Source organism: Peromyscus leucopus, chromosome 20 (genome assembly GCF_004664715.2).
Source record: "Peromyscus leucopus breed LL Stock chromosome 20, UCI_PerLeu_2.1, whole genome shotgun sequence".
Classification (NCBI taxonomy): Eukaryota; Metazoa; Chordata; class Mammalia; order Rodentia; family Cricetidae; genus Peromyscus; species Peromyscus leucopus.
In genome coordinates this window covers 19,405,336-19,426,525 of record NC_051080.1, presented here as the reverse complement: position 1 = coordinate 19,426,525, position 21,190 = coordinate 19,405,336, and the positions used below count along the sequence as shown (strand labels likewise).

Here is a 21,190-nt window from a genome sequence, read left to right as displayed (position 1 = left end):
GGATGATTACTTTAACTGACTTCCTTCACAGAGCCTCCAGGTCCTCGTTCCTTATGCAGGAGTCTGATATAAACAGCTAGTTACAGTCACCTCATCCTTCTATAGAATCCAGTACATGGTGCAGTCAGTTGTACAATTTCATTTAACTTCATATTATATTGACTCATGTTAATTTTTATGTAAAAATTCCCTCATTAACTGTCTCTTAAAGTTCCCCACAAAGTTGTAGTTATTACTTCCTGACTTATGTTCTTGATCTTTGCCAACAGTTAAGTTTCACCATGGTCCCTTGGTTGGCTGTTGCTCTCATCAACCTTCTGTGAGCCTTGAAGCAGTTACTGAAAGAGCCACACTCCCAAACCCCTAAATGAAGTTTGGGTGACCTCTAAAAGGGGCCTAGTGGGCCATGGGTCATCCAACTCATCTGTCTTTTTGCCACGCTGGACATTGTTTTTGGGACTCAGAACTAACAGCGGGACTGAAGCCTTCCTTGAGTCAACTAACCTGTGTCTCATCAGCTCAGAGCAGCTTCACATCCTCCTCTTCTTGACTGCTTGACTGCTGCAGTACTCCATAATGAAAAAGGACCAGCTCTGACTATTGCTAAGGATGGATTTATGCCTCCCTCAAACAATGCTGCCTCTATGACAATCAATCAATCCTAACTGGTTTTAAATGAAGCCAAAAGACAGGGACCAAACAAAATTATTTCTGGTCCCTCCCACTCTGGCTCCTCCCCTTGATCACTTTTTCCTCCTTATTATCCTCATACCTATGTTTTTATTATTATTATTTTTAAATTTTAAAATTTAATTTAATTTTACATTATCAGTCACGGATTCCCCTGTCCTCCCTTCTCCCGGGTCCCCCTCCCCTTCCCCCACATACCTATGTTTTTACCCTGTCTTTTATAAGTTCTACTTACTGAACTTCACCCTATACACGAACAAAATGTTTCACATTAGCTCTCCTGATAGCTCTCACTCTGCAACAACTCCATTTGTTCCTGATCCATCTGCAAAAAAGACCTTTTGGATGCTGTGGAGAATTTGGCTAAAAGGGACTTCATCTCTTTCACCCCAGGCCAGATATACTCCTTTGTTAGTCCTCTATTTTCTCCTGTCCCCTTTCTTTGATGTTCTGTGGCTCCCTGCTACTTCTGCTAGCTTGTTTTGGTGCAACAGTTCCAGCAATGTGACTAACCAGTCACTGTTACCTGAACCAACATTTTCTCTCACTGGCCCATCCCGTCTCTCTTGCATCTGTTCCTTTCTACCCCTCAACCTTCCCAAAAATATCTTCAATTCTATTCTGTAACCAAATCACATCCTTACAGCCCTCTAGTTATTTTTCAAGCCTCTTTAGGAATACAGGATGGCAAATGCCTGATCCATCAAAGCCAATTAAGTTAAGACTCCCCTGCTACATGACCAAAGGAACCCCTCTAACAAAGACCCTCCTCAGCAGAAAGCAGCTACAACATTCCTGCCTCTGCATCTTTTTAATAGCCACTTACAGTTAGGAATGATAGTTTCCTGCTGAGAGACTACATTTCCCAGCTCCCTTTAGGGGCTTAAGGAAGTTGTTTCCATCCCTATTAAGGCTGCCGCCCATCTTCTGTAGGCATTGGGCCATCTACACACATGAGTGACAAAAGTGCTCCGTCACCATGAATAAACACGGTCCCACCTGAGGTCAGACCAAACCCCTCTTTCTACCTTCTGTCCCTATACATCTGTCTTTAAATATTCTAAGAAAGTAGGCAAATGAAAACTAAAGAAAACATCTGCTGGGGATATAGCTCAGGTAGTAGAGTGCTCGCCAAGTATTTACAGAGGCCTGGGTTCCACCCTCGCACTTCATACATTGAGTATAGTGAGGCATGCCTCTAAACTCAGTACTTGGGAAGTGGAAGCAAAAGTATCAGAAGTTCAAGGTCATTCTCAGCTACATAGTGAATTTGAGGCCATTAGGTTTCAATTTGAGGTTACATAAAACCCTGTCTCAAAACACCAACAAAATAAAACTAAATATTCCAGAAAACCATCAACACAAAATAATTTACTGGATAATGAGGTAGAAAAGGACTTTTCTAAACTAATGTAAAATGACAAAGCAGTAAATAAAAAAACTGTAGGAAGACAAAAGCCATCACAAATAAATCAAATAATCCAACAAGTTTCCCAAATACATTAACACATGATGTTTAAAGATGTGGGCTTTGTTACTCAGCATCATCCTCGCTTTTCAACACTGCCCATACTTTGAGAAGGTGAGCCATTCTTACCTGTGGGGCTGTGTTGAGGGACTAGGAATAGCAATGACTGACTCAGAGTAAGGCTAAGTTCACTTGAGCTACTGGCTCAGGAATGAACATGTGACTTGTTTAGATCACAGTGTAACAAGGGAATAATAGCTTAGGCTTTCTAGGACCAACTGAAGTTCTAAAGTAGGCAAGCACTCTACTACCTGAGCTATATCCCCAGCAGATGTTTTCTTTAGTTTTCATTTGCCTACTTTCTTAGAATATTTAAAGACAGATGTATAGGGACAGAAGGCAGAAAGAGGGGTTTGGTCTGACCTCAGGTGGGACCGTGTTTATTCATGGTGAGGGAGCACAACTTCAGTTTTAGAACAGTACTACCCCAAAAGGCAGGTTCACTTCCCCGAAGATGCTGGCAGTGTGGGTAGGTAGCCCAGATGGCAGCAGTCACTGTGTCCAATGAGTTCAGGTCAGCCAGCCTATAGTATGACTATCTCATAAAAAAGAAAAAGGTTACCTATTTTCTGCTATTTGTAATAGGCATTTGGCATTCATCCTGTTCCAGGCTCAGAAATAACACCCTTGACATTTCCCAAGGGATGAGATGAAAGGAGCTCCTACTGTTATTCACAGTCTGCCCCTTTCTACTGTAATGAAGTAATGCTAATAAACAGACTTTTGAAGAATAAGAACTGACTGCTGGTGTACCAAATAGGGTTAGAAGCTTGTAACTTTTATCATGTCCTCTCTGGGAATGAAGAGAAACTAGGGATTCAGTTTAATCACCAGTTACCAGTTGAATCAGTCATGCTCAGAGGGAAGCAGGCATCCAGGTTGGTGGACACATGGACAGGCTGGCAGGGCGGCACACCTACAGGAGGCAGAGGCATGGGAGCTCTGTACCTCCTCCATTCCTGCCCTATGCATCTCTCTTACTTGGCTCTTCCCATGTTGTATCTTTCATAACAAATTGGTAAATGTATAATAAACTATTACCCTGAATTCTGTATATGAGTGTAGCAAATTACTGTACTTGAGGGCTGAGGCACCCCTGGGTAACTGGCATCTGTAGTGGAGGCAGTCTGTGCCCTGAATTTTTGGAATCTGATGCTACCCCAGACAGGCAGTGGCAGACTGAACTCTAACATTTCCAGCTGGTGTTCAGAGAACTAAACTGCTATTCCTCTGGTGTTAGAAACACTATACACAGATGTTAGGTGGTGTATGTACATATTTGTGTGTGTGCACATGTATGTGTAGAGGCCAGAGGCTGCCTTTGCTATCTTCTTCAGTTTCTCTCCATTTTATGTAATTAATTAATTTTAAAAAATTACGAGTGTTTTTGCCTGCATGTGTGTCTGTACACCACCTGCATGCAGTGCCCATGGAGGCGAGAAGAGGATAGTGGATCCTTTGGAACTGGAGTTACAGATGCTTGTTAGCTGCCATGTGGGCAAAGGGAACAAAACCTGGGTCCTCTGGAAGAGCAGCCTACTCTTACCACTGAGCCAACTCTATAGCTTTCTACCTTATGTTTTGAGACAGGATCTGTCACTGGATCTGGAGCTCACTACTGACTGGCTAGACTACTAGCCAGTGAGCTTTGGGGACCTCCCTGTCTCTGACTCCCTAGTTCTGGGATTACAGACTTAAAACTTCGGCACCTGGCCTTTTCTGTGGGTCCTGGGGAACCAAACTCAGGTTACTATGTTTGCTTGGCAGGCACTTTACTGACTGAACAACCTCTGCAGCTCATATTTTGGTTTTTGGAGACTGGGTTTCATGACACATGAACTGACAGTCATTCTCCTGCATCTACCTCCTAAGTGCTGGGAATGCAGGCATTTGCAATCATCACCCCAGTTTTCTTTTCTCCCTTTAATGTCTTTTCCCCCACAAAACAACAACCACCCACCTCAAATATCTTAAACCTAACCATATAAAAATGGTTCTATAGTATTTTAATAGCCAATATTACTGTTAATCACAAACAAATCTTTAAATTACCTTCAAATCCTCCCTTAGAGGACTGTAGTCTATTTGGATGGATGCTTCTTTGTCATAGATATCAGCTGTTGCCTGGGTACTTTCTGTTTCAGTTAACTGAAAAACAGACACACTTGAATAGTAACCTCTACTCCAGCCACTTGCTGAGTCATTCAGATCAAAAGTTAACCCCTTGTATAGCAACCAAACAGACACAAAGGCCTGGTCTCAGTCATTCTTCACATAATCATGCACCAGTGTCCTGTGCTCACTTTGTTGCAAGCACACAACCTTACTGATAAAGCAGTTGGAAGCCACTCTCAGGGCTGACATACTTCAATGCAGTCCACCCTGCATGTCTGCTCAATTCTCATCTCAGCTGCCTCCTAGCTGCCTTCCCTTAAGCTGTCCTTTCTTTTCTATCTAAGTCTCTGAGACCCACTCAGTACTAGGTTTTCTTTTCTTTTTTTTTTTCCTGTTAGAATGTATGAATATCTAACATAAAAAATTAAAAAGAGGAGAAAATTACTGTATTCAACTATTGTTTGGCTGTTGGTGTAATGTTGATGAAAACCAAAACTTACAAAATGAAAAAAGAAAGCATTATTCATCCTTTAGTAGACTTCTTAGCAATGTAAACTCAATGAAACTGCTTTTTGAATTAAGTTTATGCTTTGCATACTATATGTTAAAATAGTTCAAATGCAAGTTAAAGCTGAATATAAAATGTGTTGCAGAAGCTCTACATCTCATGAGTGTAACTCCATTGCATAGGAAAGAAGACATAACATTTGTCTGAGTTTGACTTATTTTGCTTACTGTCATGATCTCAAATTCTATTTTCCTTCAAACAATATAGCATTCTTTATAGTTGAACAAACTTTTGTGTGTGCATATACATTTTCTTTACTCATTCATCTGTTGACTAGAACCTAGACTAGCTCCATATGTTGGCTATTGTAAACAGTATTGTAATAAACACAGATATGCAAGTGTATGGGTGGTATGCTGATTCCTTAGGGCACATACAGAGTAGTAGATTATCTGTAACATATGGTAGGTTTTTGTTGTTTTACTTAAGGAATCTAAGTGTCAATTCTTGCTGTTAGTTCTTGAGTTGTTGAAATCCTTTTCATTAAGTTCTTGCCTCTACCTATATTTTCAAGTGTTCTGTTTCCACAGTTCTAGAATTTCAGATCTCACATTAAAGTCTCTGTCTATTTTGAATTTATTTTCACATAGTGATAGGGAAGGAGAGTTCCATTCTTCTACATGTGACATATAATTTTCCCAGTGTCCTTTGCTGAAGCTGTCTTTTCACCAATGTTTAACTTTAGCTCTTTTACTGAAAATCACACTGCTAAAGTGTATATACATGTTTCCCTCTGGATCCTTCATTCTGTTCCACTGGTCTGTGGATCTTTTTTTTGAATGTTAGTTGCATGCTGTTTAATTATGGCTCTGTCATATAATCTGAGATCAGGTATTGTGATACTCCAACACTGCTTTTTCTGCTTAGGGTTGCTTTTGCTATTAAGTCTTTTGTACTTCCATATAAATTTTAGGATTGTTTTCTTTTTCTAGTTCTGTGAGGAATGTCATTAAAATCGTGGTAAGAATTGTACTGCATCTGTACACTGCTTTCAAGTATGATGGCCATATTTAAAATATTAATCATTGATCCATGAGCATGAGAGGTCTTTATGTCTTCAATTCTCTTTTTCAATTTCTTTAGAATTTTAAAGTTTTCATTTTTTTTTTTTTTTTTTCGAGTTTTCTGGTATTTTGCTTTTACTCTTTAGCAGTGTCAATACAGATGTCTCTCTGAGTGTGGATTAAAGGGTGCGCCCGCCGCGTTTTACATTTTGATTCAGTTTATTCCTAGGTATTTTATTTTATTTTTTTTTTTGCTTTTTGAAACAGGCTTTCTTCATGTAGTTTTGGTACTTAGATCTTGGATCTTACTCTGTAGACCAGGCTGGCCTCAAACTCACAGAGATCTGCCTGGCTCTGCCTACCAAGTGCTGGGATTAAAGGAAGTGCCACTGCCGCCTAGCTTGGTATTTTATTTTTTGAAGCTGTTGTGAATATGTTTTTCCTTATTTCTCAGCAAGTTTATTATTGGTATGTATAAAAGCTTTACTTAATAGATTTTTCTATGCCTTTTGTTTTTAATCTCAGCTCCTTCTTTTACCACATTCTGTTTCTTACTGGTATTATTTATTCATTTAATAATAACACTTCCTAAATGTAGGAAAAGCATCATGCCAAAACATGTTATATCTTAGTTTTTTCTATTAGAAATAAACTGTAATGAACTGATAAATAAAAACATCACACAACTAGATTAAGGTAGCCACCTTAACACTTGCCCAGTCTCAAACACTATATATTTTAGGGTTTTTTGTTTTGTTTTGTTTTGTGTGTTGGGGGTGGTGGTTGAGACAGGGTTTCTCTGTATATCCCTAGCTGTTTTGGTATTTGCTACATAGACCAGGGTGGCTTTAAACTCATAGAGATCTGCCTGCCTCTGCCTCCCAAGTGCTAGATTAAGGTTTGTACTACCAGGCCCAGCTAGAGTTTTACACTTTCACTATTGCTTACATTTCTACACTTACCTATCTCTCCCTCTCTCTCTCTCTCTCTCTCTCTCTCTCTCTCTCTCTCTCTCTCTCTCTCTCACACACACACACACACACACACACACACACACACACACACACCAAAACACCATGACAAAGTGTTTGTCATGGAAACTAGGAAAATAATTAGCTCTATATCCTCTTTCTTATGTGTCCTTTTGCCTGCACTCCACCCTTCCTTATCACATTCTACTCTGTCTCCTGAGTGCTGGGATTAAAGGCATCTGCTAAACCACATCCAGCTCTTAGGTCTTCCTTTCTCAATGTTATACTGTTGTAATGCACTCATACCAGTTACACACACACACACACACACACACACACACACACACACACACACACACACATATATACATTATAGGCCAGGAAGGATCTATATATGAGAAAAAGTGATTTTTTTCCCCCTGACTTTGGATCACCTTCTTTTCAAAACCTGGTAGGTGTTAAACACTTTGCTGAGAAAGGCTGAGGACACGAGATGTTGGACTGGAGCTTCAGAATTCTGAGTCCTGTCAACAGTAAGCCTCACAGAAGATAGGCAGCTCCAAGGGCCGTGTCTAGATTCCAGTTATCCTCAGGTGGTGGGCTCAAAAGCACCATCAAAAGCAGGTCTATCAACCCTTTCCTTTAAAACTTAATAGATTTTATGGTGGTTTGAATGAAAATGGCTCCCATATGTTCATAGAGTTGAATACTTGAGTCACTAGGGAGTGGCACAATTTGAAAGGATTAAGAGGTGTGGCCTTGTTGGAGAGAGGAAGTGTGTCACTGGGGTTGGGCTTTGAGGTTTCAAAAAGTCCATTCCAAATCCAGAGTCTCTTTCTTCCTGTTGCCTGTGGATCTGGATGTAGAACTCTCAGCTCCTTCTCCAGCACCATGTCTGCCTGCAAGCTGCTATGTTCCTTGCCATGATGACAATGGACTAAACCTCTCAAACTGTAAACAAGCCTCAATGAAATACTTGCCTTCATAAGAGTTGCCATGGTCAGCCAGGCAGTGGTGGCGCACACCTTTAATCCCAGCACTTGGGAGGCAGAGACAGGTGGATCTCTGTGAGTTTGAGGCCAACCTGGTCTACAAAGTGAGTTCCAGGATGGCCAGGGCTGTTACACAGAGAAACCATCTCAGGGCAGAGAAGAGCTGCCATGGTCATGGTGTCTCTTCATAGCAATAGAATACTGACTAAGATTTAAACATTTTATTTTATGTGTAAAGGTCTTGACTGCATGTATGTATGTGTACCATGTGTATGCTTGGTACTTGTGGATGTTAGAAGAAGGCAATGGATTCCCTGGAACTGGAGTTACAAAGAAGGTGATGAACCACCTGATGCAGGTGTAGGAAGCTTGGTTCTCTGCAAGAGCAGCGAGTGCCCTCAACTGCTGAGTCTTCTTCCAGCCCCACACTGTACTTTTCATTGCCTGAGCTAACTAAGCCTCCTACCACCTGAACTTCCTGGTGTGTTAGCATCTAGTCTTCCATTTCACTATGCCTCCTTGAATGTCTCCCACTGTGGGGGCTGTGTCAGGTTGACACCAGACAATTTTACTTGTGACTGTTCTGATTTTCAGGCTCCCAAAGTAGCTCAGTCTTAAATAGGTTTCTTCTCAAGATAGCACTGAGCCCATAGGAAGTGACAAAGAAGAATTACTTTCTCTTGTTGACCGACCACGATAGAGGAATCACTATCTCACCACGATCCCCAATAGGATTCTAAGTTTTTGAAATCTTTCATGGGCTTGTCCTAGGGCAAAATTGCTAGTTTCTTTTTACCAGGGCTGCTTCTACTCTGCCTCTTCCATCAAGGAGTCATGGAAGTCAATTTTTCATCAGATGGTCTTCCAGTATTTCTCTTGGGAAGAATCTGTTATTTGTTTCTTCTTTCTTAGTACATATACTTTCTACCTTTTGTAATTTTCCCAGAGTACCTGGAAAATCTCTTTCTTTCTGCCTTTTTTCTCTTTGTTTTTTACATTTGGGTTTTTTTTTATAAAGCCATCTTTAAGCTCAGAGATCTTTAGCTTTGTTTAATCTATTAGTAAGCCCATATAAAGTATTCATTTTTATTAGTGTTTCTTTTGGTTCTGCTTAAAACACCCACCCCTGTTTAAATTATCCTTACACATTGACTATCCATCCAGTAGAGTTCTCAGTTTATTAATCTCGTTTGTCTTAAATTTTGATCCTGATACTACCAACAGCCCCATCCATTTCTTAGTTTAAGTCTGATGTTGGTTCTCATACTTTTCCTGACAGCTAGCTAGCTATGTGCTGAGCAAAAGGAGATACTATAAATAGTCCTTCAGAGGTGTAGGGAGAGAAGCACCTATAGCCCAGTGACTAGGTGCCAATCTTTAGCAAGCTTCTGTGCCTGGAATATGAATTTCACAAGCTTCTCAGTGCATTTTTTTCTTCCTTAGGTGAGACAGGATGGTGAGAGATGCCTGGAGTGGAGGACTGCTCACACCAGACTGTTAACACTTAAGCACTGTTAACCTCAGAAGATGAGGTTCTGGTAAAGTAATTTCTCCAGCGGGCAGCAGACACTGTTAAGTGAGAACCTGATATCACTTCAGAAGGTTACAACATAAAGAAGTGCAAGGTCGCTAAGCAGTGGTAATTTATACCTTTAATCCCAGCACTCAGGAGGCAGAGGCAGGCGGACTTCTGTGAATTCAAGGCTAGTTTGGTCTACAGAGCAAGTTCCAGGACAACCAGGTCTAGAGAGCAACCTTGCCTTGAAACACCAAAAAGAAAAATTAAAAATAAACACACACACACACACACACACACACACACACACTTGAGATATGATCCCACTATATAGCCCAAAATGGTTGAACTCTTGATCATCATCTCAGCCTTCTAATCCCTCAAGTGCGAGGTCTATACAGTCTTGCACCATTTTAGAAACCTTTCCTTTTTAGATGATTCCTATTAATTCATCTTAATATTTTAATATCTGCCTTGAAATACACAAACATTTTCCTCTTTCCTTTCCTAGAAAGAGCTAAAGAAACCACAGCACAAGCAGTTAAAGACATCACATATTATATTTTTGGCTAGATACCTCCACTTCAATGATGTCCTCCAATGACCCCAGCGCAAGACTTATCTCAATGTCCTGAACTTTGCAATCCAACAGCAAGTTATGCTTCTCTAGTAGCTTCTGTTCCAAAGAACCCTGAACGATTATAACTTCTTTCTGTAATTTTCCCACTTCCCTGTAAATACAGGTATGAATGACTTTACTCATTATGTAATTATACCAAAGAATAACATGTTACATTATAAATGTACATAAAATGTTACTTTCTTTTTCTTTTTCTTTTGGTTTTTCAAGACAGAGTTTCTCTATGTAGCTTTGCGCCTTTCCTGGAACTCACCCTATAGCCCAGGCTGGCCTCGAACTCACAGAGATCTGCCTGGCTCTGCCTCCCAAGTGCTGGGATTACGGGTGTGTGCCACCACTGCCTGGCTGAAAATGTTACTTTCTTATGAGAGCTCCAAGTGACAGTTCCTGAATTACACATTATCATTCCTGAGAAAGAGTATCAATGTATGCATTTGATCTAAGAAAACATTTTTCATAGACATTTCTTTAATCAGAGATAGCAAAGACCCTGCCTTCCTTCAGTTATTTTAATTATTTTTCTTGAAACAAGGTTTTGCTATTTAACTCCTGTTGACTCCAAACTTTGTATTATCTTGCTTCCAACTCCCAGTTGCTGGGATTACAGGTGTGTGTCTCTATATCCAGCCCCCAAAATACTTTATTTTTAAATCTGTACAATTTTCACCTTGCATTTCCTCTTCAGATAGGCTGTGTATTTTAGAATCTTAAACTAGGAGAATGTCTCTTAGCAGACAGATACAAGATCAGTTATTGCATCTCTGACAACTTGGTTTCCATCACTCACAGAATGCCTTAACTGCAAGTGGGGAACTGAAAGTGGGGTATGAGTGTTAACACTAAGTAAACAAGGACCTTTAAAAAGCATCAGAAAATGAACAAAAAGAGAAAAAGAGAACAAAAGAGAAGAGATCAGGATACATGGGGAGGTGGAGGAAGATGAGTGGTTTTCGAGAGTGTAAAGAGAAGCAGAAACAGCTCTGTTGAAATGAAATACAAGAGGCAAAATCTCAAAGCACTGAAGGTCTCTAGATAGTGAGGAAAATTATGACAGGCCAAGGGTTGAGCAAAGAAAAATGCTCATGTCAATCACAGGACAGCAGTTGTCATTTTGACACAAATCAGCTAATTCAAGGCACTGATTGTCCCCATCGTGATGGCACATATACTTGTCAGGTACCAGATACTGCTTTAAGTGCAGACGTAGACAAGAGGGAATCCCTGAATGACAGGAAAATACCAGTATCAAAAGAGATTCAGAGCCGGGCGGTGGTGGCGCATACCTTTAATCCCAGCACTCAGGAGGCAGAGCCAGGCAGATCTCTGTGAGTTCAAGGCCAGTCTGGACTACCAAGTGAGTTCCAGGAAAGGCGCAAAGCTACACAGAGAAACCCTGTCTCGAAAAACCAAAAAAAAAAAAAAAAAAAAAAAAAAAAAAAAAAAAAAAAGAGATTCAGAGTAAAGGACTACATAAGGGTTCAGTTTTCAGCTGCCAAAAAGAACTTCACTGTAAACTGTCCTTGTTTTCTCCATGTTTAGAACATCTGGAAGATGTTATGTGGGACCAAGAGCAACAAAGGGTAAACATTCAAACAAGTTTAGATAAGAAATATCAAACTGGAAGTATAAGTTTAGAATATTAGCCAGGTCTTTCAAACTAAAGTATTAATTACCTATCAACAGCCAGAAACTTCTTGCGTTCCTCTTCAATTTGAGTATGAATTTTCTCAATGTTGGAACTCTGAGTGGCAAACACTTCCTTAATTTGTTCTTGCTTCACCATGAGTTCATCCACACCTTCTAGACATTCTTCTTCAGTCTGAACAGAGAAAATTTGTGTGTGCGTGCATAAAACATTTTGTATTAATACAAAAAGGTTCTGCTATTATCTGTGAAAATACCTACTTATCCTAAAAAGAAATCCCCTTATCCCGTGTGCTCAGATTGTGACCCTTTTATCCTATAGATTTTGGAAGCTAGTAATCATTTCCTATCTTTGTCTTTCCTTTTGGATTCTTTTCAACCTGCTGCCACCTGACTTGTATTCCATTTGTCCAGTGGAAGTGCTCATGAGTCTATAAAATGCCAGCCTGTCTTAACAGTTTTCATCACTTCTTTCTTCCTATAGTGCTAGGCTTCTATACTGCCTCCTCTTCCGTCTTTCCTCCTAAAATTTCTGAATTTTCTAGAATCCCAACTGTTTCTCCATTGCACCATGCTCTCCACCTCTCAGCCCTTGTCATATGCTTTTAATTTGCTCTGCCAACTAGGAATTCCTGCCATACATGGAACAAATCAGTAATCTAGCTCTCAGGAGGCTGGGACAGAATTTTGAGTTTAAAACCAGCATGGCTACATAGTAAAACTGCTTCTGAAAACAGAGCAAACCATAACTCAACCAGTAATTATGAAGTCTGTAGTTCCAGTTGAGAATTCTCTTGTCATCTACATGCTTGAGTCCTCTCTGCCACTGCTTTCTCTCTTCCTACTTAACATCAAATAACACATCAGTTCTGTTCGTTTTACTTTAATGTTTCTAAAATATGTTGCCCCCATCCCAATGAGGCACCCTTGGGTGCTCAAAAAATTGCTACTCAATGAAAGAAGTCATAACGTCAACAAAGTGGTACTTTAGCCACCCATAACAAATTACCTTCTTTAGGTTATCAATGTCTTCTCTGCCTTTCTGGATAGTCATTTTTAATGTGTCGATCTTATTCAGTTTCTTCTTAAGCTGATTTTGACTATATTCAAGCTGAATATTAAGCCGAGTTTTTTGTTTTTCAAACTCTAATCTAGTATAATAAAATCAATCAATATAAGTGGTAAGAAAAGTACGTTGATTCTTTTAACTTTTTTGTAGATTAAAAAATTATGTATATCTGTGGGTTTATGTGTACCACATTTATACAAATATTCACTGAGGCTAATGGGCATCAGATCCTTGAAACTGGAGTTACAGGTGATTGTGAGCTGCCTGATGTGGGTGCTAGGAACCAAACCTGGATCCTCTCCAAAAGCAGCAAGTGCTATTAACCACTGGGACATTTCTCTAGTCCCTTTTAATTTTTTATTATAGGAAATTTCAAAAATAAAAGTAGAATAAATACTATAACAAACCACATGCAACTTACCCAATTTAATAATTATCAATTCATGTTTACTCTTGTTTTATCTACAACACCATTCAAAGCTATTGGATTATCTGAAGCAAATAGCAGATACTAGGTAATTTCATTAGTAATGCTGTATGAAAGTGACTGTTAATTCATAACCACAAACTACTATACCCTAAAAATATAAAAATGTCCTTAACATAATCACTGTCATTGCCAAATTTTCTGATACTATACTAAAAAGCCTGGTTGTTTGCATTAGGATGTGTATATTGACAGTTTCCTTCTTTCTTTTGTTCTTTTCTTTCTTTCCTTTTCCTTCCTTCCTTCCTTTTCTTCTTGTTTTTTCGAGACAGGGTTTCTGTGCAGTCCTGGCTGTCCTGGAACTCACTCTATAGACCAGTCTGGCCTAGAACTCACAGAGATCCACCTGCCTCTGCCTTCCAAGTGCTGGGAATAATGGTGTGCATCACCATTGCCTAGAGATAGTTGATAGTTTCTTAAAACTTTTATACTATAAATTATCTACTCACTTTTTCTTTAAGTTATAATCTATACATTTATTCTTAGTCTTTGTAAATAGCTACATACATAACTTCAAGGTTGGGAAATTAAGAAGTTCCTGACACTTTCTTTTTCTGATAGTTTCATAAATTCCTGTCAATTGATGTCAGTTGGGTATGTCAGTGCATATCTGTAATCTCAGCACCTTGGAATTGAAGCAGGAGAATCATAAGTTTGAGGTCAGCTTGAGTTACATTTGAATAATTCAGTGTTTGATATGTAGACAGCTTACATACTATAAACTCTTATCTTTAAAAGGTACAAAAAGAAAAGTAAATAAAAATAAATAGTAGGAAAGAAACAATAATAGACATTAATAACATAGAAACAAACATCTCACAGAAAAAAAATCCATGAAACAAAGAGGCACTCTTAGAAAAAATATGTAACACTGAGGTACCTTTAGCATGATAACAAGAAAAAAGAGAAATGACAAATCACCAATAAAAGTACATCAGTAAAGATGCTACGGACTTTAAAAAGTATATTTAAATAACTTTATATCAGTTTGACAACTCATAAAATACACAAAGTTCATGAAAGACACAAATTACCAAAGCTCACCCAAGAAATATATACTGTAGACTAATGATGAATAATCCTGTATTTATTAAAGACACTGGCAGTAAAAACCTTTCCATAAAAGTGTAGGCAGCCAGCAGGGTGGTGGTGGCACATGCCTTTAATCCCAACACTTGGGAGGCAGAGACAGGCAGATCTCTGAGTTCGAGGCCAGCCTGGGCTACAGAGCGAGATCCAGGACAGGCACCAAAACTACACAAAGAAACCCTGTCTCAGCTGGGCGGTGGTGGCGCACGCCTTTAATCCCAGCACTCGGAGCAGAGCCAGCGGATTCTGTGAGTCAGGCAGCCTGGCTACAATGATTCCAGGAAAGGCGCAAAGCTACACAGAGAAACCCTGTCTTGAAAAACCAAAAAAAAAAAAAAAAAAAAAAAAAAAGAAACCCTGTCTCGAAAAAACTAAAAAAAAAAGTGTAAGTAGCCAAGTAGGAAGTAACTATCAATTCTATGCAGTCTCCTCCATAAGTAAGTAAGAGACCTCACAGCTTAAGTTTAACATTACCTTGATACCAAACACTACAATGATATTAAACAAAACAAAACTACAGGTCATTATACTTAAAAGAGACAAAAAAATTCCCAACAAAATTTTAGTGAATCCAAAAATATTTGAAAATGATAGTTCATGATGACTAAATTGGGCACATTTTATGTATGCAAGGTTGTTGAACATTTGAAACTCAATGTAATTTATTACTGAAACTTAACATATCTTTGAAACTCTAATTATATAAGGATCTAAATAGTTACCAGAGAAAATATTTAAAAATTCAACATTCGCATATGATAAGAATTTCCATGAAGAATTCCTCAATTTGACAAAAGTATCTTAACATTTATATACATTATACATTACTGTAGAAGTCTGAATGCTTTTCCCTTAAGAATTAATATGTCTGTTCTCACCACTTTATTCATTATGAAGATAGTGCAACAGGCAAGAAAAAGAAGAAAGAAAAATACTAACTAGTCAGGAAGAAACAAAACATTTTATTTACTGAGAATATGATTTTCTCTCTCTCTTTTTTTTCTTTTTGGTTTTTGGAGACAGAGTTTCTCTGTGTAGCCCTACCTGTCCTGGAACTTGCTCTGTAAATCAGGCTGCCCTCGAACTCACTGAGATCCGCCTGCCTCTGCCTCCCAAGTGCTGGGATTAAAGGTGTGCCCCACCACCTCCTGTCAAGAATATGATTCTCTACATAGAAACTCTAAAGAAATCTGTCAAAGGGCTAATAAAACTAATGTGTTTAGCTAAGTTTCAAGATACAAGGTAAATTTAAGGAAAACTAATTTTATTTCATTAAGTTTTATAATTTATGATTTGTGTGTGTGTGTGTGTGTGTGTGTGTGTGTGTATGATATGTGTGTGGAGGCACATATGCCATAGTGCAAGTATGGTCAATAGACAACTTTGTGAAGCTATTCTCTCCTTGAACCTTTCCAAGGGTTCTGGGGCTTGAACTCAGGTCACAAGGCTTCATGGCAAGTGCTTTACCCATAGAGTCATCTTACTGGAACTACTTTTATTTCAATATACTACTAACATACAATTTTAACCTGAAATTTAAAAACGACTCAATTTGCAAAAGCACAAAGATATGAAATGCTGAGGAACATATGTCATGAAATAGGTACAAAACTGAACTTATATACTGAAAACTAAAGACCATTAATGAATGAAATTAAAAATGACCCAGAATAGACAGCATGTTTGTTGATCAGTGTTTAGTTGTCAATTCTTCCTAAGTTGATCTCTAAATTTAGTAGGATCCAAATAGAAATCTCACAAGTTCTTTTTAAGAATATGTGGTGGTTTGTAAGAAAATGGCCCCCATAGGGAGTGACACAATAAGGAGGTGTGGCTTTATTGGAGGAGGTGTGGCCTTGTTGGAGTAAGTGTGTCACCATGCCCGGGGTTGGGGATTGGGAGTTGGGGGGCGGGTTTTGAGGTCTCTTTTGCTCAAGCCACACCCAGTGTGACACACAGACACCTGTGGATTAAGAAGAACTCTCAACTTCTTCTCCAGCACCATGTCTACCTGCATGCCTCCATGTTCTCTGCCCTGATGGTAATGGACTAAACCTCTGAAACTGTAAGCCAGCCCCATTAAATGTTTTCCTTTATAAGAGTTGCTGTGGTCAAGGTATCTCTTTCACAGCAATAGAAACTCTAAGACAGAATAGCAATTGAAAAATTGATTCTAAAACCTATGGAGAAATGTAAAGGACCTAGAACAAGAAAAAGGGTCATGACTCTTCTCCATTGTTGTACTCTTAGCCCCTAGGAAGGGCACTTAGCACATGAAAAGCACACAGTAAATACAAGTTGAATGAATGAAGGAAATATGAAAGTGTTACAGAGATTAATAGAAAGACTGTAGGTCAAATGTTGATAATTTTGATTTGAAAAACATTTTCTCTCTTTTTTGGGGGGAAGGTGGGTGGGAAGACAGAGTCTCTCTTATGGAGCCCTGGCTGTCCTGGAGCTCACTATGTAGATCAGGCTGGCCTCGAACTCAGAGATCCACCTCTGCCTCGTAAGTGCTGGGATTAAAAACATGTGCCACCACACCTGGAAACACTTTTTCTCAAGGACATGTATTACTTTTATATTTCAATGTATTTGAATAGATGATACATACATGTGGTACAAAATGCAAAAGATGTAAGACAAACAAAACTAAAATTTCTGATTTTCATCTCGGCTTTCCTAAGGCAGCCACTGACCATTTCTAAACACATGGATGTACATGCCCTCCAGGGTACCATCTGTCTTCTGATTTTCTTTATTTGTTTGCCATATAATGTAAGTTTTTATATATAATTGTATTTCATTTATTTGGGTTTTGTTTGCTTGTTTGTTTTTTTAAGACACAGTTTCTCTGTGTAGCTTTGGCTGTTCTGGAACTCATTCTTTAGACCAGGCTGGCATTGAACTCACAGATATCAACCTGCCTCTGTCTCCTTAGTGCTGGGATTAAAGGCAGGTGCCACCACTGCCCAGCTTATTTTTAAATGTTTATTTATATGTGCTTGTCTCTGTGTGTATGCCATGTGCATGTGGATGCCCACACGGGCCAGAAGAGGGTGTTGAATGAATGCCCTGGAACTGAAATTACAGATAGTTGTAAGCCCTCCAACACCAGTGCTGGAAATGAACACTGGTCCTCTGCAGCGGCAACCAATACAGTGCCCTTAACTTTGAATGATTTCTCTAGCCCCAAGAGATTAATATTACAAAATCTCTTATGACACATTCTACTATTTTTATATTTGTATTTTTACATTAAGAGTTCTTTTTTTTTTTTTTTTTTTAAGTTTTTGAGACAGGGTTTCTCTGTGTAATAGTCCTAGCTATTCTGGAACTCAATTTGTAGACCAGGCTAGCATGGAACTCACAGAGATCTACTTGCCTCTGCCTCCCATGTGCTGGGATTAAAGGCGAGTACCACCACAGCCTGACAACATGATTTATTAAAAAGTACAACTTTTGCCTGGTCTACAGAGTGAGTTCCAGTACCACTAGGAATGTTACACAGAGAAAACCCTTTCTCGGGGTGGGGGGAGGGGAGTACTTTTATCCGCTGACATTACATATCAAATCCCTCCTTGTAGATGTATTTCCGGACTCTACTTACAAGCTAGTTCCTCATGGCTTATACTATGTTTTAAAATTTGGGAATTGGGGGCTGGAGATGGCTTAATGGTTAAGAGCTCTTGATGCCTTTTTAAAAGAAGGCTGAGTTAGGTTCCCAGCACCCACACTGGGTGGCTTCTAATTGCCTTTAACTCCTGCTCCAGGGGTTCTGACACTCTTTTCTGTCCTCTAGAATGTCTCACACATGTGCATATAGCATACATACATACATTCACATATAAACTTGAATCTCTAAAACGAAATAAAGTACATGGGAGTTCTAGTCCCACTGCTCACTAGTTTCCTTCATATTTTTCTTGTCTACTTCCTATGTGAACTTTAGAATCAGCTTATTTAAAAAAACAAAAACAAAAAACAAAAAACATGTCCATACAGGTGGTGTTTAAACTACAGATTAACTTTGGGAGAAATTAACTTCTTTATAAAGAGAACTGGTATGGCTTTCCTTTTTGTTTTAGTTTCTGTTAGGTTTCTTTGTAAGAAACTAAAGTTTTACTAGGTTCTCCATCCTCTGTAGTACTGAGGATCAAACCCAGGCAGGGCCTTATGTATGCAAGTGTGATCAACTACTGTACTGTAAGTCTACCATTACTAGCTATTTCTTGTTGAACTGAAATAAAGCCTACCTCAAGCTTAATTCATTTAAATTAGGGAATAGTTATTTTTACATGTATACCAATACTGGTTTCCAACTTTTAAATAAAAATACCTTTTTTGATCATTTTCTTGCTGCTGTTTAACATGTTTGTCCTCAAATTCACGGATATTTTCCACACCAATTTCTTCACAGAAGTCTTGGAATATTTCATCTTCCACCTTTTAAATTATTTTAAAACAACTGATTTAATAACTATTTTTAAAAATATATAATCAGTGTTATCATATTTCACTTTTAGCTTTTCCTGAATTAGGTCAAAAGCTAATCAGTGCATTCAGCCCCGTACTTTCTTGTCCTCATCTCCATAAACTATGCTCATATTATTTTCAAAGTTCTTATTCAGAAAACATGAATACATGAAAAAGTTCATGAACTGGCTTTATTAAATGGTATTACAAATGGTCTGATAAAAGCTTTAGAGATTCTATGTTCTTTAGCCCTGCTAAAATATAATGTTCTATGTCAAAAAACAAACAAACATGTATCCTTTATATGAGTAAGATGAAACATCTTGGACAGTAAAAACAACTCAGGATTAGAGCACAGAATCAGTAATAAATTCCAAAAAACTGGCATAATCTCAATTCAACAATACTATCTAGCCTCAAATACAATAGCATTTTAATAGTAAGTCATGTTAAAAACTTGTGGATTTCAGTTAAACACAAATGTGATAAGACTGATTGATACAGCAGAAAGTAACATTAATGCCACTGGATAATCAAAATCATGGGAAACTACAGAGGTCCATAATCCTCTGTACTGGTAGATCATATTTTGATATCATGCTCTGTTCTGGGCATGAACAAATAACAATACCCAAAGGATGATTTCCCAAGCTAATCTTGAATCCACAGTTGTGTATACATAGCCAAGAAGCCCTAGCTCTGGTCTAGAACTATATTCTATATGCCATTTAATAACAAGTGTAATATTTATTACCTTATCTATCTTATCTTGCAAATCTTCAATTTTTTGTTGCTGTTTGTTGATTCCTTCATTCAGCATAGTACACTGAGAATCAATATTCAGCAATTCACTTTGCAGCTGAGATTGCTCCTAATAAGAAAAAAATTCTGCTTAATAATATGACTATTTTATTTTTATACAGTAAGGCTAAAAACATGATAGATGTCTTTTACAATTAATGAAGAATCGTTAGCTACAATGGATTCTGGTACAGCCAGATAACATGATTAAATACTATAGAAATCATCAGGGACTCTAACAAAATCTTAAACATGGGATAAAGTATTTACAATTACTTAACGTTATGTAAATATCATCCTTTTGGGGGAGGCAGGGTCTTTCTGTGTAGCTTTGGCTGTCCTGGAACTGCCTTTATATTAAAGGTGTGTGCCACCAAAACCTAGCATAAATACCATTCTTAAAATCCTATGTTGTAGCCAGGTGGTGGTGGTGCACACCTTCAATCCCAGCACTCGAGAGGTAGAGGCAGGCATATCTCTGTGAGTTCGAGGCCAGCCTAGACTACAGAGTGAGTTCTAGGAAAGGCACAAAGCTACACAGAGAAACCCCGTCCCGTCTCGAAAAACAAAAAAATTCTATGTTGTGAAACAAACTTCCACCAAACTTTAGACAAGTCTACATTACCCGGTAAAATGCATCAAGATGCTTCTTTTTCATCGTCTCTAGTTCATTTTGTGAATATTTGAGTCGTATATTGGTTCCTTGTACTAAAGTCTGTATTTGTTTCAGATCTGTTTCCTTTCGGAGTATCTTCATTAACTCCTAAACAGAGAAATATGAAAACATTTTACAGTGGAAAAACACTTTTACTATTCAGTGCTTTCATAATAAAGACTCACTGATTTTGCACACAACCATTCAACAACTTCTTCTGATAAGAGATATGGTCTGGGGAAAGTAGAGATGTTTCAGTGGTTAAGAGCACTGACTGCTTTTGCAAATAACAAAGTTCAATCCCTAGCACTCACATGGTGGCTCACAATCATCTATAACTTCAGTTCCAGGAGATCCAATGCCCCCTTCTACCCTTTGCAGGCATCAAGCACTCAGGTGGCACAGACATATGTGCAGGCAAACCTCTCATACACATAAAGGGTGGGATGCTGGAGAGACAGCTTGGTAGTTAAGAGCACTGGATACTCTTACAGAGGACCCTGATGTTCAATTCTCAGCACTTTACAGGGTAGCTCACAACTGTATAATTCCAGTCCCATGGAGTTCCTGATGACCTTTTCTGACCTCTATGGGCACTGCATGCATGTGGTACATAGATATACATTCAAGCCAGAACATCCCCTTCCCGTTTTCTTTTTTCCTTTTTTTTTTTGATTTTTCAAGACAGGGTTTCTCTGTGTAGCTTTGCCCCTTTCCTAGATCTTACTCTGTAGACCAGGCTGGCCTCCAACTCACAAAGATCCACCTGCCTCTGCCTCCCGAGTGCTGGGATTAAAGGCGTGCGCCACCACCGCCCGGCCCCCGTTTTCTATATATATATGTATATCATATATTTTATCACATAAAGTAAAAATAAAAGACTGGGTGTTAAGTACCTTTGTCATCTGGAGTAACATAGCACACAACTTCCACAAAAACTAACAA

General features: G+C 38.7%; 1 protein-coding gene across 1 annotated transcript in view; it reads right to left on the bottom strand.

Moving 5' to 3' along the window:
- Smc1b (structural maintenance of chromosomes 1B) overlaps positions 1-21,190 on the bottom strand; it is a 76,545-nt gene that overhangs the window by 14,959 nt on the left and 40,396 nt on the right. The window contains exons 13-19 of the mRNA XM_028878133.2: positions 20,216-20,353; positions 19,544-19,660; positions 18,653-18,759; positions 12,678-12,819; positions 11,698-11,843; positions 9,962-10,115; positions 4,271-4,366 (exon numbers count right to left, since the gene is read on the bottom strand). Coding sequence (XP_028733966.1) covers positions 4,271-4,366; positions 9,962-10,115; positions 11,698-11,843; positions 12,678-12,819; positions 18,653-18,759; positions 19,544-19,660; positions 20,216-20,353 — 900 coding nt within the window. The remainder of the gene's footprint in view (positions 1-4,270; positions 4,367-9,961; positions 10,116-11,697; positions 11,844-12,677; positions 12,820-18,652; positions 18,760-19,543; positions 19,661-20,215; positions 20,354-21,190) is intronic.